The sequence below is a fragment of the Aotus nancymaae genome, unplaced genomic scaffold (genome assembly GCF_030222135.1).
Source record: "Aotus nancymaae isolate 86718 unplaced genomic scaffold, 86718_ANA_hifiasm-v0.15.2.pri h1tg000040l, whole genome shotgun sequence".
Lineage (NCBI taxonomy): Eukaryota > Metazoa > Chordata > Mammalia > Primates > Aotidae > Aotus > Aotus nancymaae.
The window spans coordinates 24282988-24296861 of NW_026988454.1; the positions used below are offsets into that span (position 1 = coordinate 24282988).

Consider the following 13874-nt stretch of genomic DNA (forward strand, 5'->3'; position numbering starts at 1 on the left):
AGATCTTTGTTTATCTGGCCTTCTTGGATAGATTTCTAATATAGTTAAAGAAGAAACAGGTTTTGAGTTTACAGAGGTCTGAATTTGTTTTTAATTTAAATTTAATTTTATTATTATTATTATTTTAAGACAGGATCTCACTCTGTCATCCAGGCTGGAGTGCTGTGGCATGATCATAGCTCAGGCAACCTCGAACTACTGGGCTCAAGTGATCCTCCAGCCTCAGCTTCCTAAGTAGTAGCTAGGACTACAGGCATAGGCCACCATACTAATTTTTAATTTTTTTTTGTTTTTGGTAGGGATAGGGTCTTGTTTTGTTTCCCAGGCTGGTCTTAAACTCCTGGCCTCAAGCCATCCTCTTGCCTTGGCCTCCCAAAGCATTTTTTTTTAACAGACAGAGCTCACTGTGTTGCCCAGGCTGGAATGCAATGGTGCAACCATAGCACATCATAGCCTCAAACTCTGAGCTTAAAAAAATCTTCCCTCCTTAGCCTTCTGAGTAGCTGGGACTATAACCATGCACCACTATGCCCATCTGGCTGATTTCTAAATTTTTAATTTTTAGAGACAGGATTTTGCTTTGTTGCCCAGGCTGGTCATGAACTCCTGGACTCACGTGATCCTCCCACCTCAACCTCCCATGTTTTTTTCTTTTATCAGTAAGAGATTTTATCAGTATACATGTGTGTCATTTTTCATCAATCTATTCTGAAACTCTATGTGTCCTTTCAATCTTAAATTTCAGGTTTTAATTCAGTTCAGTAAGATCTGGTCCATCATTTCTCTCTTCATCTGTTTCTTTGAATTGTTTTCTTTTCAGTTCTGTTTTGATTTCTGAAAACCATACATTGCTTTAGAGTCCTAAAAAGATTTTTTAATACTCTTATTGTGTCTCCTTGAGATTCTATTTTGTAAGTTTTCTCCTATTTCATTAATTCTGTCCCTTCTGTTCCGTTTGATCAGTTTAGTCTCTATCTTTCAAGTTACAGGGTTTCCTTAAATGGAATGCAACATTTTTTTTTGCCTACTCATGAATGTAGGATCTCTCAGCACCCAAACAGGTTCATCTTTGAGGTCTCTGAGAATAGAAGAACCTGCAGGCAATGAAAACAAGGCATTCTGTTCTAACAGTGCCTCTATGCTGAGGTATGGCATAAGGGTCTCTCTGTTCCAAGGCTTTTCCAGTTGTCAATTGAGAGCTGTTCTCCCAATTACAAAGAATAGGTGCAAGCCAGCAGACAAATTAATTTAGGAAATGAGCCATATAACCTGCAATCTGGCATTTTTATTATTCTTAATCAATGAATAACTTATAAAACAACTACCCGGGATACATCAGTATTTAGCAACACCATAGTTGATAATTTTTGGATTAGACCTTGCTTCCCAAGTGGATGACTATAATGTCCTCAGTCCATTTTTATACTGCCATCATTAACTTTTTTAAAATGCAAAGGTGATTGTGTTACTGGACTGGTTAAAATCTACCTTTCTTTGTCTACAAATTGGAGTTCAGACTCCTTATCTTGGCATACAAAGCTCTTTATAATCTTGCCCTGACCTTCAGCTCTATGTTCTGGTACTTGATCTGATATAAGAATATGTGTAGCCACACGAATAGAATTTGTATCTTCAGTTCCCCAAGTATAATGAGCATGTCTTACTCGTTTTACATCTCCAGCATACATCACACTGTCCACTGTTGCATACCTGATAATAAAAATGTACCGAATATCCAAAATTGTTACGTGCTTCTAACTAGAAATCAGTCATAATGGCAGTTTGTTTTCTAAATTAATGGGGTTTTATTTTAATTATTGAAATATATACCTTTCAATCACTTACCTTTCAAGAGACTCAGAAATTTAAATTTCAAGAGAGAGTAAAATTTTTAAAGTATAGAGTAACTGGTTTGATTAAATGGTTATGAATTAAGCACCTGCACTGCTAATGGAGTTTCTTCATCTGGCATCATATAATGGCATAATAAAGATTTGGATCCATCTTTATTAATCCAAGAAGAAGACTTATGCTGTTCAACGAGATTTCTGATTTCTTTTAGTTTTTGCTCCAAGTCCAAAAGGGACAAAGAATGTTTAAGAGAAACACTAGAAACAGAGAAAAGGGAATTGGGATAAATTGAAACTATACAACACATCCTATATACACTCTTTTTTAACAGGCTACTATCTAAAATCCTGTTTCTTCTGCTCACACCTATAACTGTTGACTGGAATAGAATGGATTAAGAAATCAGCCACCAGTTAAGGGCCATTACCACAGAGCCAAGAAAAATATTTCTGTGGATTTTATAAGAGAATTCCTACTATAATTATAGATATTACTAATATAAGTGGGAGGTAAAAGCCTCAGAGGCAGATTTCAAAGTAGGTCTCTTATCTCATGACCCAAATATTTCTGATTTGTATGGAAATCAATCAATAAACAATGAAATATTATAACTTTCCCCTCTGTATACAAAGGTTGATATTGATGAAGAAAATGGATCCCACAAGGCAAATCTGATTAGATTACAAAGAGTTTCACAAACCACCATTTGCAAGTCACTGACTTCACTAGAACAATTCTAATTTTCTTTCATTCATCAGAATCAGGAAGTCAGAAAAGTCAAAGAAAAATGCCTTACCTTCCTAAAATCTTCTGCACGGCTTGTTTAATGACAGTGATCAATTCTGTCAGGCCTATAAAGAAAAAGCAAATTTAAAAGCCTTGCTTAGTTTAAAAATTCCTCAATACTACAAATAAATGAATTAAAATTAGTATAGAAGTCACAAATAAGAATCTTACCATCTCCAAGAAGGTGTTGAATACTTGATAAATACTGCTGTTGGACATCTGGGGGAGCAAGAATTGTCTGTACAAAACAGAAATGAGGTTAAATTATCCAAGTTTTAAACTAGTAAATAAGTAATGTTTTCAATATAACTTTAGCTGAGATTTTTCAAGATCCTAAATGATGAGAAAATAATATTTTTTAATACACCAAAAATTCTAGTTTCAAAGTATAAAAATTGTTCATAATACTAAAAGTTCACAATCACATGAAATATAAAAATATTTATTTCATAGAAATTAGTATCAGGATAAATAAGTTAAACTTTGAACCTCTTGAGGGAAAGGACAATGTCTATTTAAATCTATTAAACTTACAGTGCCATTTTTGCCAACTGCTGCATTATCCAGGTAAATATATCCACCAATTATGTTTAATTGGACTCGCAAAAGAACAACCAGCATACAGGTACTGTATACAGCCACGATACTTCTTGTGAAACCTTCACAGAGAAAAGAAAACCATTTGGTACTGTGATTAATATACATGTGTGAAATCATGAACCATTGCTATGGTTATTTTTTCATAAGATGACTTTTGAAAACATATTTATAACTGTTTCAGGCATAAAAATATATCAATTCAGAATATTTAACAGTCTCTCCTTTTTAATAAAAATTAGGTATGATCCCTTAATTGAATCAATAACCAATAAAATATATTAGGTGAAAGAGGTATATATTATCAGCTTAGAAAGGAAAACAAGGAAAAGTCTGGGAAGCACAAAGCATTGCAGCTTCAGAACTCTTACTTGTCAACAGAGCTATTTTCGAGTAAGAGAAGAGGGCTGAGTGTGGAAGAACTCTAGCCTTCAATGGCAGCTTGAGGAGGCTGAGTCTGTTTAAGGAGTGGATAAAGGTACAGAAAGACTAGGGAAGCTTGGTAAAACTGGCTTCTCAGTAGCCTAGGACACACTGTTCAAAACAGAGGAGACAGTGAAGGTGTTGACTGCTGCCCAGAGTTCTAGCAGGAGGAAAATGTCCAGCAGATTTGTCAACACAGAACTTGTTACTGATGCTTGAGAGATCTGCTTGGGTGGAGACGCAGGTGTGGAACCCAGGCTGTAGTGCATCAAAGCATGAGTAGGAGTGACAAGAAGAAAGGGAATGTAGAAATCTTGGTCATGGTCATCAGGATTATGAAAAAGTATAAAAGCTGAAAGGAAATACAGGGAACTAGAGACATTTAATTTGTTTTCAAATAGGCAAGGCTTAAGCATCATTCTGTTGACAAGGATTAGTTGAATGGATGGGAAAATGAGAATAACAGGTAGTATGAAGTTCTGAGACAAGCAGATATGTAGGCCCTGGTTTAGGTATTTGTTTCAATTTTTTATTACTAACAAAAGTTTGCAATACACTATCAAAGTAAATTTACTATCTGGATTGGAATAAAAATTTCCTTTAAAGTACATTAGAGATATCAGTACCTAATAAAGACATATGTAGTCTAGGACAATTTTACCTACCATCATCATAATAACAACAATAGCATTACCATTAACATTTACTGAATGCTTTCTATGACCTGACATTGATCTACTTGCTTTACCCATATTGTTTTATTTAATCCTAACAACAATTCTAAAAGGCAGGTAAAGAAGATTTATCCTAATAGAATGCAAAAAATTTCCCTTTATGAATATTTTATGGATGTGCTGTCACACAGAATATGCAGGCTTACTTATTATCTTCAGATCCTCCCATATTTCTAGCTTGTTTGAAGGCCTAAAGAACAAAATCAAAAAAAATGAAAATAATCTAGATCATCTAATAGAAAACTCTGAACTTTATAGATGTAGATTTTTAAAATTAAAAACAGCATAGCATAATTGCAGAAAAGCAAGCCCACAAAATACAGTAAGAAAAAAAATTGTTAATTCCAGTAATCAATAACAACCACTTTCACTAGTATATATTCTTACGATCTTTTTCTTGAGTGTTATGTATACATATATTATAAAATCATACAGGAAAAGCAGAGGAAATGTTTCTTTCTTTCCCTAACTTGCTGTTTTAGAAATAATAAAGTAGGTCCTATAATCCTTCAAAGGTAAATATGAAGTTTTTTTGTTTTATGATCATAAACACATGAATTTACACATATATTTCACATATTTCACGTTTCAATCCACTGCAGTTATTATCTCTATTGATGTTCAAATTACTCATCTTTCACTTCTGGAAGACTATTTACATTGGCTCCTGAATCCTTTTGATTTATATGATCTTTCATTAGTCTTTTATAACTTTCACAGTTTCTGACATGAAAACTTGTTCTGGGTTCATTTTGTGCAATTCTTACGGCAGACTTGAAATCACCAATTTCACTGGGTCCTGGTTTCTCACAGCAGGAAATTGTAGAGACCAAAACCCTCAATTAAGAATGTTTATTGCTACAGAGTAGGTCATTATTTCTAAGATTTTTTTCCAGTGAACTAAGCTAATAAATGTTTGTTTATTTATATGTGCATATAATAAAAAAGGTAATATACACCATGAATTCATACTGATATTTCTAAATTAGTCAAAATTTTAAAAACTGTTCTAAAATTAATCAAACAGTTTTTAACTTAATCTCATTGCTCTTGCATTGGTATTTCTTTTTTCCCACATTAAAAATAAGTGAAACCAACATAATTACTAATTTGCTTCATCCCTCACTCTATACACAACAGTCTCAGTGTAACAACAGCAATATTGAAAAGAGTTTGAAGTTTCTGTTTTTCCAATTCTTTGTGTGTAAAGAGTATATATCCTACTAAGGAGATACAGTCAAATTTCTGTTTTAAAGCAATTGAGCAGTTTCTGTCTTTGTAGTTATACTACCAACTCGAATCATATTTAGATTAATTTGATTTATGGTACTATATATTTTTTGGACATTATTTTTTAAACATTATAGTTTTATAATTACATCAAATATTTATATGGTTGCCAAATCAAGTTTATACAATACAGTATATTCAAAGAAGTCTGTTCCTGACTCCTTCATTTTCTCCCTTCTTCATAGGTGACTATTTAAAAAATGCTTCCACTTTCCATTGTTTTGCTTTATATAAGCGAATATATATATATATACACACATATATATATATACATACACATACACACACACATTTATATCTGCCTCTTAGATAAGTGAAAAATATTACACACATTTTTCTTTATCTTTTTTAAAAATATAGCAATATATCTTGTGGAGATCATTCCATAGTACTACAGTAGTCCCCTCTTATCCTTGAGGGATACGTTCCAAGGCCCTCAGTAGATGCCTGAAACTGAAGATAGTACCAACCCCTACATACACTATATTTTATCCTCTACATATGTACCTATGATAAAGTTTAATTTACAAACTAGGCAAAGTAAAAATTTAACAACAATAACTCACAACAAAATAACATAAATGTAATATGCCAGCATCATTACTCTTGTACTTTGGGGCCATTATTAAATAAAATAAGTGTTCCTTAAACACAAGCACTGCGATACCTCAATATTTAATCTGATGGTCAAGATGGCTACTCAGTGACTAACAAGCAGATAGCATCTACAGCATGGATCTGCTGGATGAAGGGAGATTTCATCATGTTATTCACCATAGCACACAACTAATAGCTTAGGAATTATTTATTTCTGGATTTTCCATTTAATAGTTTTGGACCATGGTTGACCATGACTAACTGAAGCCTTGGAAAGTGAAACCATGGATAAGGTGGGTGGGACTACTATATACAGATGGTAGCCACTTTTCTATTCTAATTAAAGTATAGTATCCCATTGTACAGATGTACTATGCAGATGTAGTTTAGTGCTTTTCAAACCTCTAGTGGAAGGATCAGTATTTTTTCCTTTTTTTCCCCATCTGTCACAGACCAGTACTTATGTTAAATACAATAAAAATACATTACTAGAAAACATAAAAGCCACAGATATAAAAAATAGAAGTCTATATTCTTTATTATAATTTTCAGACATAAATTTGCATTCCAGTAAGAAATTGAGTTACTATTACAATTGTAAGGATACTACTAGCTTCTTGTCTTTCTTTGCCAATGAGAAGACTTAGAGTTTTAGTCATCTCTTTCCTAGATGGCACAGGTTCAGAAAATGTGTTGAGTAACTCATGCAAGACATTTATTCACCCTTAATCTAATCTAGTGTTCAAGACACATGGTAGAATGCCATATGTATTCTGATTAAACTGGGAATCAACCACAGTTCAAAGATGAAGTATTTAAGGTATCATAAGTAAATCATATCTCTTTTTGAATGTTCTGTCAGAAAAACTTCTAAGTAATTCTTATAAAAATTCTAAATGAAAAAGAAAACAGTGGTTCCAAAAATTTCAATATAGAAAGTACTCAGTAGTGAGCCATGATTGTGTCACTGCACTCCAGCCTGGGCAACAGACTAAGACTCTGTCTAAAAAAAATAAAAAATAAAAAAAATAAGCGAAAAAAAAAAAAAAACTATTTTATTTGGGATGATTTTGGTGGGAGAAGACAGTTATAGTTGTTACCCAGGACATTTTTTGATGTTTACACTAAACATTATTAGACTTTAAAAGTAGATTTTTAAAAACTGATACTGTCTTTTTAAAAAAAACTCCAAAATCGATGTAAAAGATTCCAAATCTATGTAGAAGAATAGAGAAAAGTACTTTCTATGCAAATATTCCTTTCAAATGATTTGTCTGATGGAAATCAACTGTGAGTTAAATATAACCAGACTCTTTAATGTCACTAAAATACCTAAAGTTTAAGAATTAAACTTTAGGCCTTCATGGAGAAATAAAAAAAAAGAGAGAGAGAATTAAATGAATCCTTTCAAAGTGTTCAAAGTGTTCTATTTCTCTTAAGATGAAGGATGTTTGAGATTTTTTTTTTTGCCATTGAAACTTCATTGCCAATATCAGTCTTCAACACGAGTACCAAATACCAAAAACAGTGATAACTGTGTATTTACTATTATGAAGTTAGCAAAAAAGACTATCAAATCATGCACTTATTTCTGATTAGTTATCACAAATAGTTTAAAGAAAAAAATAACTTGTTCAACAGGCTTACATGAGACTAGAGTCTCATATAAAACTAATATAAAAGCAGTCATAAAATTAGAGGCCTTATCTAATCACACTTTGTAAGGGATCAATCCCTTATTTATGCAAATATTTTTCAAATGGATATTACCCTTCTCCCTCCACCAAATACAAATAGTAATTTCAAATCAAAAGAAAGCCAAGAAAAAGTAACACTGAGATATGTAAAGAGGACACCGTGAAAGAGGAGAATTGTGGCCCATCTTAAATTCTCCAGAATTTAAGAAATTTTCCTCCCTGTGTACTGATTTTAAAAAGACAATCACACCTTTTCTTTAAAGCTGTCCCCAGAATTATCCATCAAAACTAATCCCTTGGTTTTTTTGATACTCCCATCTTTTCCTTTTACTTTTTGTGATTGCATTAAATACATCTGGAATTATGATTATTTATTTAGTCTATTTTCTCCTTTGGATGAAAAGGTCTTAAAGAGACTTTATCTTAATTATTAAATTCCCTAAAGCACAGGGAACATAGGGCCTTGCAGGAAACAGATTCACCAAGAAGGAAGAATGCCACCATGATTATTTTATCTGTATTATGTTGCTTTTATAAAAATGCTATTCACTTCTATGTTTCTTCTTCATAAAACTGTATGAACTAATTTATAAGCTAAACCTTGTATCTGTAAGAAGGAAGGAAGGTCTGTCTACCTCTAAGAATGAAGAAATTTAAAATGGAAAATCCTTCATTACTAGCATTCTGTTTTAATTAGATAAAAGAAATCTCAAGTACACAAATTCATTATTATTTTGGGAATTACTATCTGAATATAGTAAGTGTTTTCAAAAAACATTCCCTTCTTGTTATTTAGCCTGTCTGAGCACTGAATTCCTATTGCAAAATGAATAAGTAGTATCTGCCTCACAGGGATATTGTGTAAATTAAGTGGGAGCTCACAGGGATATTGTGTAAATTAAGTGGAAGCATATATGGAGAGTAACTAGCATCAGGGCTGGGACAGTGAGATGGTTTAGAGATAGCACTACCTTTCCCCTGGTTATTTGAAGGGTGATTAAAGGCAAGTGATTATTTTAGGAAGGCCACAATGATTAAAATTTATTTAGTGAAACCATTTCCCTGCCCACCCTCTCATCATTGTCATTAAAATAAGAAGCGCTTTCCTGCTGGAAGTCTTCTCAAACTGATACGGTATCATACCAAATTACAATACCCCAACAAATACTCAATGTACAAGGTTACACATGTGAAAGTGCTTTTGGAAACAGCAAACTGCCATGGCAATGTAAATTATTAGTACTGTATGCCCCTGTTATGTTTCTATTTCATTTTGTTAGTAATTTAAAAAAAGTCCTGTATACCTTATTTATTTAAAATGTATGTTCACATGCTTTATTACACTGTAAACTCTTTCAGAAGCACAATATTTAATATAATTTTGTTAGCTTCACAGCATCTGGTTCAGGAACACATTTCACAAGCATTCCATAATTAAATTTGTGAATTATTTCAAAGTGCTGTAAGATCTATTTATATGAAAAACAACATGTACAAATATCATTGCCTTGAATGCTTTGTGCAAAAAAGTAGAGCATAGACAAAAGTAAATATGGATTAAATGATATAGTTAATATTCTTCTTACTGAGCCTACATAAGCTTTAATTAGAAAAACTACTAAGATTTTTGAAAAGTATATCAGTTCATTCTATAAACTTTAAGTGCAGTGCATAAACAGAAAATGCTATAACTTGTATTTACCTGTTTTTTAGCAGAGCTGTGAGGCTCTCAGAATTCAGTTGCTGCATTAAGGCCTCTCTCAGTGTTGGAAGCATGGACAGCACTGTAATACAAACACAAAAATAAAAAAGGTCACATGTGATATGACTGCCCTCACTAAGAAATGTGCACTGTTTTAGGCTGTATGTTAGGGATAGCAACTAGCAAGAGTCCGAAGGGAATGTCAGGGCTAGACAATTCAAATTATTATTACTATTATTATAAATCGATTATATACTAACAAATCATTTATCTGCTTATGTAATATAACAAAATCATATAAACATGATCACAGCAACATAAACAAGTACACGGAGAAGAAAGAATAGAAAGCATTATTCCCAGATTTTAATAGTGGTGGTCTTTGAGCTATACATTATGAATAATTCCTTTTTTTCTTCTTTTCCTTACTCTCCCAATGTTTTACAGTAAGTGTTTACTTCTGATATAATGACAATGGTCAAAAACATTTTTATATTCAACTATACTTTTTGCTTCGTTTTTCATTTCTAATTTTTAAAAAGTTGATTTATTAAATACTACAAAGCAATAAACATTTATTATAACCTAGACAAAAGTGTACTGGGTTAGGAAGTAAGAGTTGCTGAGTTTTAGTTTTGTCAGTGGTTATTATTTGTTACTGTTTATTGTAAATGTTTACTGTTTGTAATACCTCGAAGCAATAAACATTTATTATAACAGATAAAAGTACACTGGGTTAGAAACTAAGAGCTGCTGTGTTTTAGTTTTAGTTTTAGTTTTGTCAGTGGCTGTTGTTTGTTATTGTTTGTTACTTCCAGGAATAATGTGAAGATGAAATGAGATTGGCAATCTATGGGAAAAAAACTTCATGTGATTTCTGGGAGTTAGTTTATTTATGGCTCTAGATGTGGAATAAAAAATGCTGGAGAATAAGAATCTGTCATGCGATTAGAGAAAAAAAAAAGAAATGAAGGAATACACACATAAAAATGTAAAATGAGTTTCTAAGCCCTAAATAAGTAATGATAATAAAATGAAAACATATCAAGACCACCACATTTTTTTTGAGACAGAATCTCACACTGTCATCCAGGCTGGAGTGCAGTGGTATAATCATGGCTCACTAAAGCCTTGACCTCCTGGGCTCAAGCGATCCTCCTGCCTCAGATTCCCATGTAGCTAGAACTAGAGGCATGTGCCTCCATGTCCAGCTAATTTTTTAAATTTTTTATACAGATGAGGTCTCACTATGTTGCCCAAGCTGGTCTTGAACTGCTGGGCGCAAGCAATCCTCCCACTTCGCCTCCCAAAGTGCTGGGATTATAGGCGTGAGCCATCACACCTGGCTATGAACACCACATTTTAAAAGGGAAAACATCTTGGGTAAGAAAACTAGTCGTATTTACCCCAAAGCACTCATTTTCTTCCAGGACATCAATTACTTCTTATCCAAAAGAATAGAAATTTAATCATATTATTTGTAACCTCATTATCAATTCTCATGTTATGCATTGTACAAAAAATGCAGAATGTGTAGGAAACTAATCTGGGAGGTTTTCACTGAACCTATATTTTGGCTCTTAGAGATCAAATATTTTACTTTTAATTGCCTATAGTTAGCTGTTTGTTCATCCTAGGGTTGTGTCATGGAAATGTGTGACCTCTATCTTTTGCTGGAAGAGCACAGTTAACTGACAACCCCAGCTGCCACTCCTCTGGATCCATCATCATGTCTGCACTACTCCCAGTCAATGACACTGTTTGGATGGGGACATTTCTGCAGGCCCATTTCTGCAGGTCTCCTTTACCAGAAACTTTGGCTCATAGACTCCTCATTGGTCTCCCAACGCTTTCTTAGAACTGTGCTGTAGTCTGAGACTCTTCTTGCCTAATCTTCCTTCCTTCCTTGTCTTTCTCCCTTCAAAGTGTCAGACTTGCACTGTGGCCTAAAGGCTTCCCTTGCCTCCTTCTGCCTCCCTTCCCCTTTATTCTTTACAGTCATATCTACTAGTAGATCTCTTGTACATCTAATCCCATCCTAAATAGACCATTTTCTAAAAATTCGTTAAAATGTTCCAGGCAGTGCCATTACATTGAATGCTGAATGTCAATTTAAATAATTTTGTAACTTTAAAAAAGTTATCATTTACTGAGTATTTATTATATGTCAAGCACTTTACAGGCATTATCTCATCATAGCCTCAGAAAACATTTATGAAGTGACTTTTATGATGTTCATTTTATGCTCAGAATTGTCATTATGTATAGTATTTATGATTACTATTTGCTCTGTAGAATGCAGGTATCTTTCTGGGTATTACTACTTCAAATACTAAAAATCATACTCCAGTTGTACTTTCGGATGTGCCTCTTACCCTTCTTAATCTCAGCCTCAATTAAATGAGGGAAGTCAACTAATAATAAAGGCCTTTAACTCTAAAAAAATTCTACTTTTAAAATTAAATAAGGAGAACATACCTTTATAAATTATTCCTAAATTAATTGTTCTAGAAAGAAATGTTAGAGAAATGAGTAAGCTTTAAACAATAAAAAAGGAAAGACAGGCTTGGCATAGATTTGAGAACTAGAAGAGTTATGCCAGTTAGAGCACACGGTTCTCTTCAAATACGGGCAGGTTGATTTTGTGATGGCATTCTCCCAGGGTTATGTTTCTAGCTCTGGAGGTTAAATTATTGCCATTAATTAACATTGCCTGAGGGTATACTATTGTGGGAGACTCATAGGTCTACAGTTGCCTACAGTAAATTTAATAAACTTAATCACTCTTTCCTATGGCCAATAGGGCCAGTGGGATCAAACCTACTTCTGCAGCCTTGTTTCTTGTCACTGCCATTGTTCATTCTGCTCTAGCTACATGGCCTTTTTACTATGTCCTGAATGTACCAAGCTTATTCCCGTCTCAGGCATTTCACGTGGCTCCATCCATTGTAACATTTGGTTTCTGCTCCAATGCTACCTAAAAGAAACCTGACTCTACTGATCCCTGTCTTAAAGAATGTCTCAGCCCTCACATGGCTTTATGCTCCATATGGCAGCCATCACGGCCTAAAGTTACTCATTTGTTATCATCCTTTTCTCTCACTAGAATATAAACTCCAAGATCAAGGACTTTTTGTTGTTGTTGTTCACCACCTGCTTCCCCAGTCCTGGATACAAGTATTGGCTGAATGAATAAGCAAAATGAATGAACTGATTTTTAAAATTCATATTAAAATGACATAATTCAGTTAAATCATTCAAATGTTTGCTAGATTTATCATCCTTTCTTTGCCTTTTCCTCTAAATTTGATCCTGGTGATATGCAAATTAATACAAACCATCAAACAACTTTACACATGTATAAATATTTCTCTGACTTACCTGTCATATTGCAAGTCCTCTGGTTACTTTCAAAATGATATTGTCGTCGTGCTTGGGCAATGTACTCCGCAGCCTCCCTTTCCTGTATTTCTCTGATTTTCTTCTGTCCATATTTCCCCAGAACATATACTCCTAAAATCAGTTAAAAAAAAACCTACTATATTAATTAGAGTACCAAAAATTCTACACAATGTTTTTAACCTACTTTATCCAATTATAAATCTTACATTAGTGGACAGCTAAAATTACATTTTAAACCTAAATAAAGAATTTGTTAAGACTGGCCCAAAGAAAAGGAGACCAGCATTTTAACAGCCAATGACAGAGGAAATGATGGGCACATAAGGACTAGGTTTGAAGAAGGGAAAGGAATTAAATCTAAAAAGCCTGGCAGTGCCTTTACTAGTAGACTAGAGATATTCTAAATGTCCAGCAATGGAGAATTGTTTAAATAAATGATGGTCTAGCCATACAGTGAACTCTTATGCAGCTATTAAAAACCACATTGCTAAACAGTTAATGACTCAAGGAAATATCCACGTTATATTTTTAGGTGATAAAATACAATCCCAGAATTTTTACTTTTTTTAATAGAAACAAATATAGAAAAATAGGTGAGTTTTAATTTCTAAAATATAATAAACGATGATCATTGCTGAATGGTGGGATAACAGGTAATTTTGTCCTTGATATTTTCTTTGATAAACACAAAATGCTTTTTAAAAATATAACATAAAATTTTTAAAAGGAACAATGAAAGAAAGGTAGTTAGTCAGGCAGACATCTATTTATCCACCCATGTGTTAGAAAAATCTC

At 33.2% G+C, this 13874-nt stretch overlaps 1 protein-coding gene across 1 annotated transcript in view; it reads right to left on the reverse strand.

The window, feature by feature from the left end:
* The window catches only part of PEX3 (peroxisomal biogenesis factor 3), a 35944-nt gene that overhangs the window by 14516 nt on the left and 7554 nt on the right, over nucleotides 1–13874 (reverse strand). Inside the window, exons 2-8 of the mRNA XM_012474495.2 lie at nucleotides 13059–13190; nucleotides 9678–9759; nucleotides 4538–4581; nucleotides 3172–3296; nucleotides 2809–2875; nucleotides 2648–2702; nucleotides 1940–2108 (exon numbers count right to left, since the gene is read on the reverse strand). Of these exons, the coding sequence (XP_012329918.1) occupies nucleotides 1940–2108; nucleotides 2648–2702; nucleotides 2809–2875; nucleotides 3172–3296; nucleotides 4538–4581; nucleotides 9678–9759; nucleotides 13059–13190 (674 nt within the window). The remainder of the gene's footprint in view (nucleotides 1–1939; nucleotides 2109–2647; nucleotides 2703–2808; nucleotides 2876–3171; nucleotides 3297–4537; nucleotides 4582–9677; nucleotides 9760–13058; nucleotides 13191–13874) is intronic.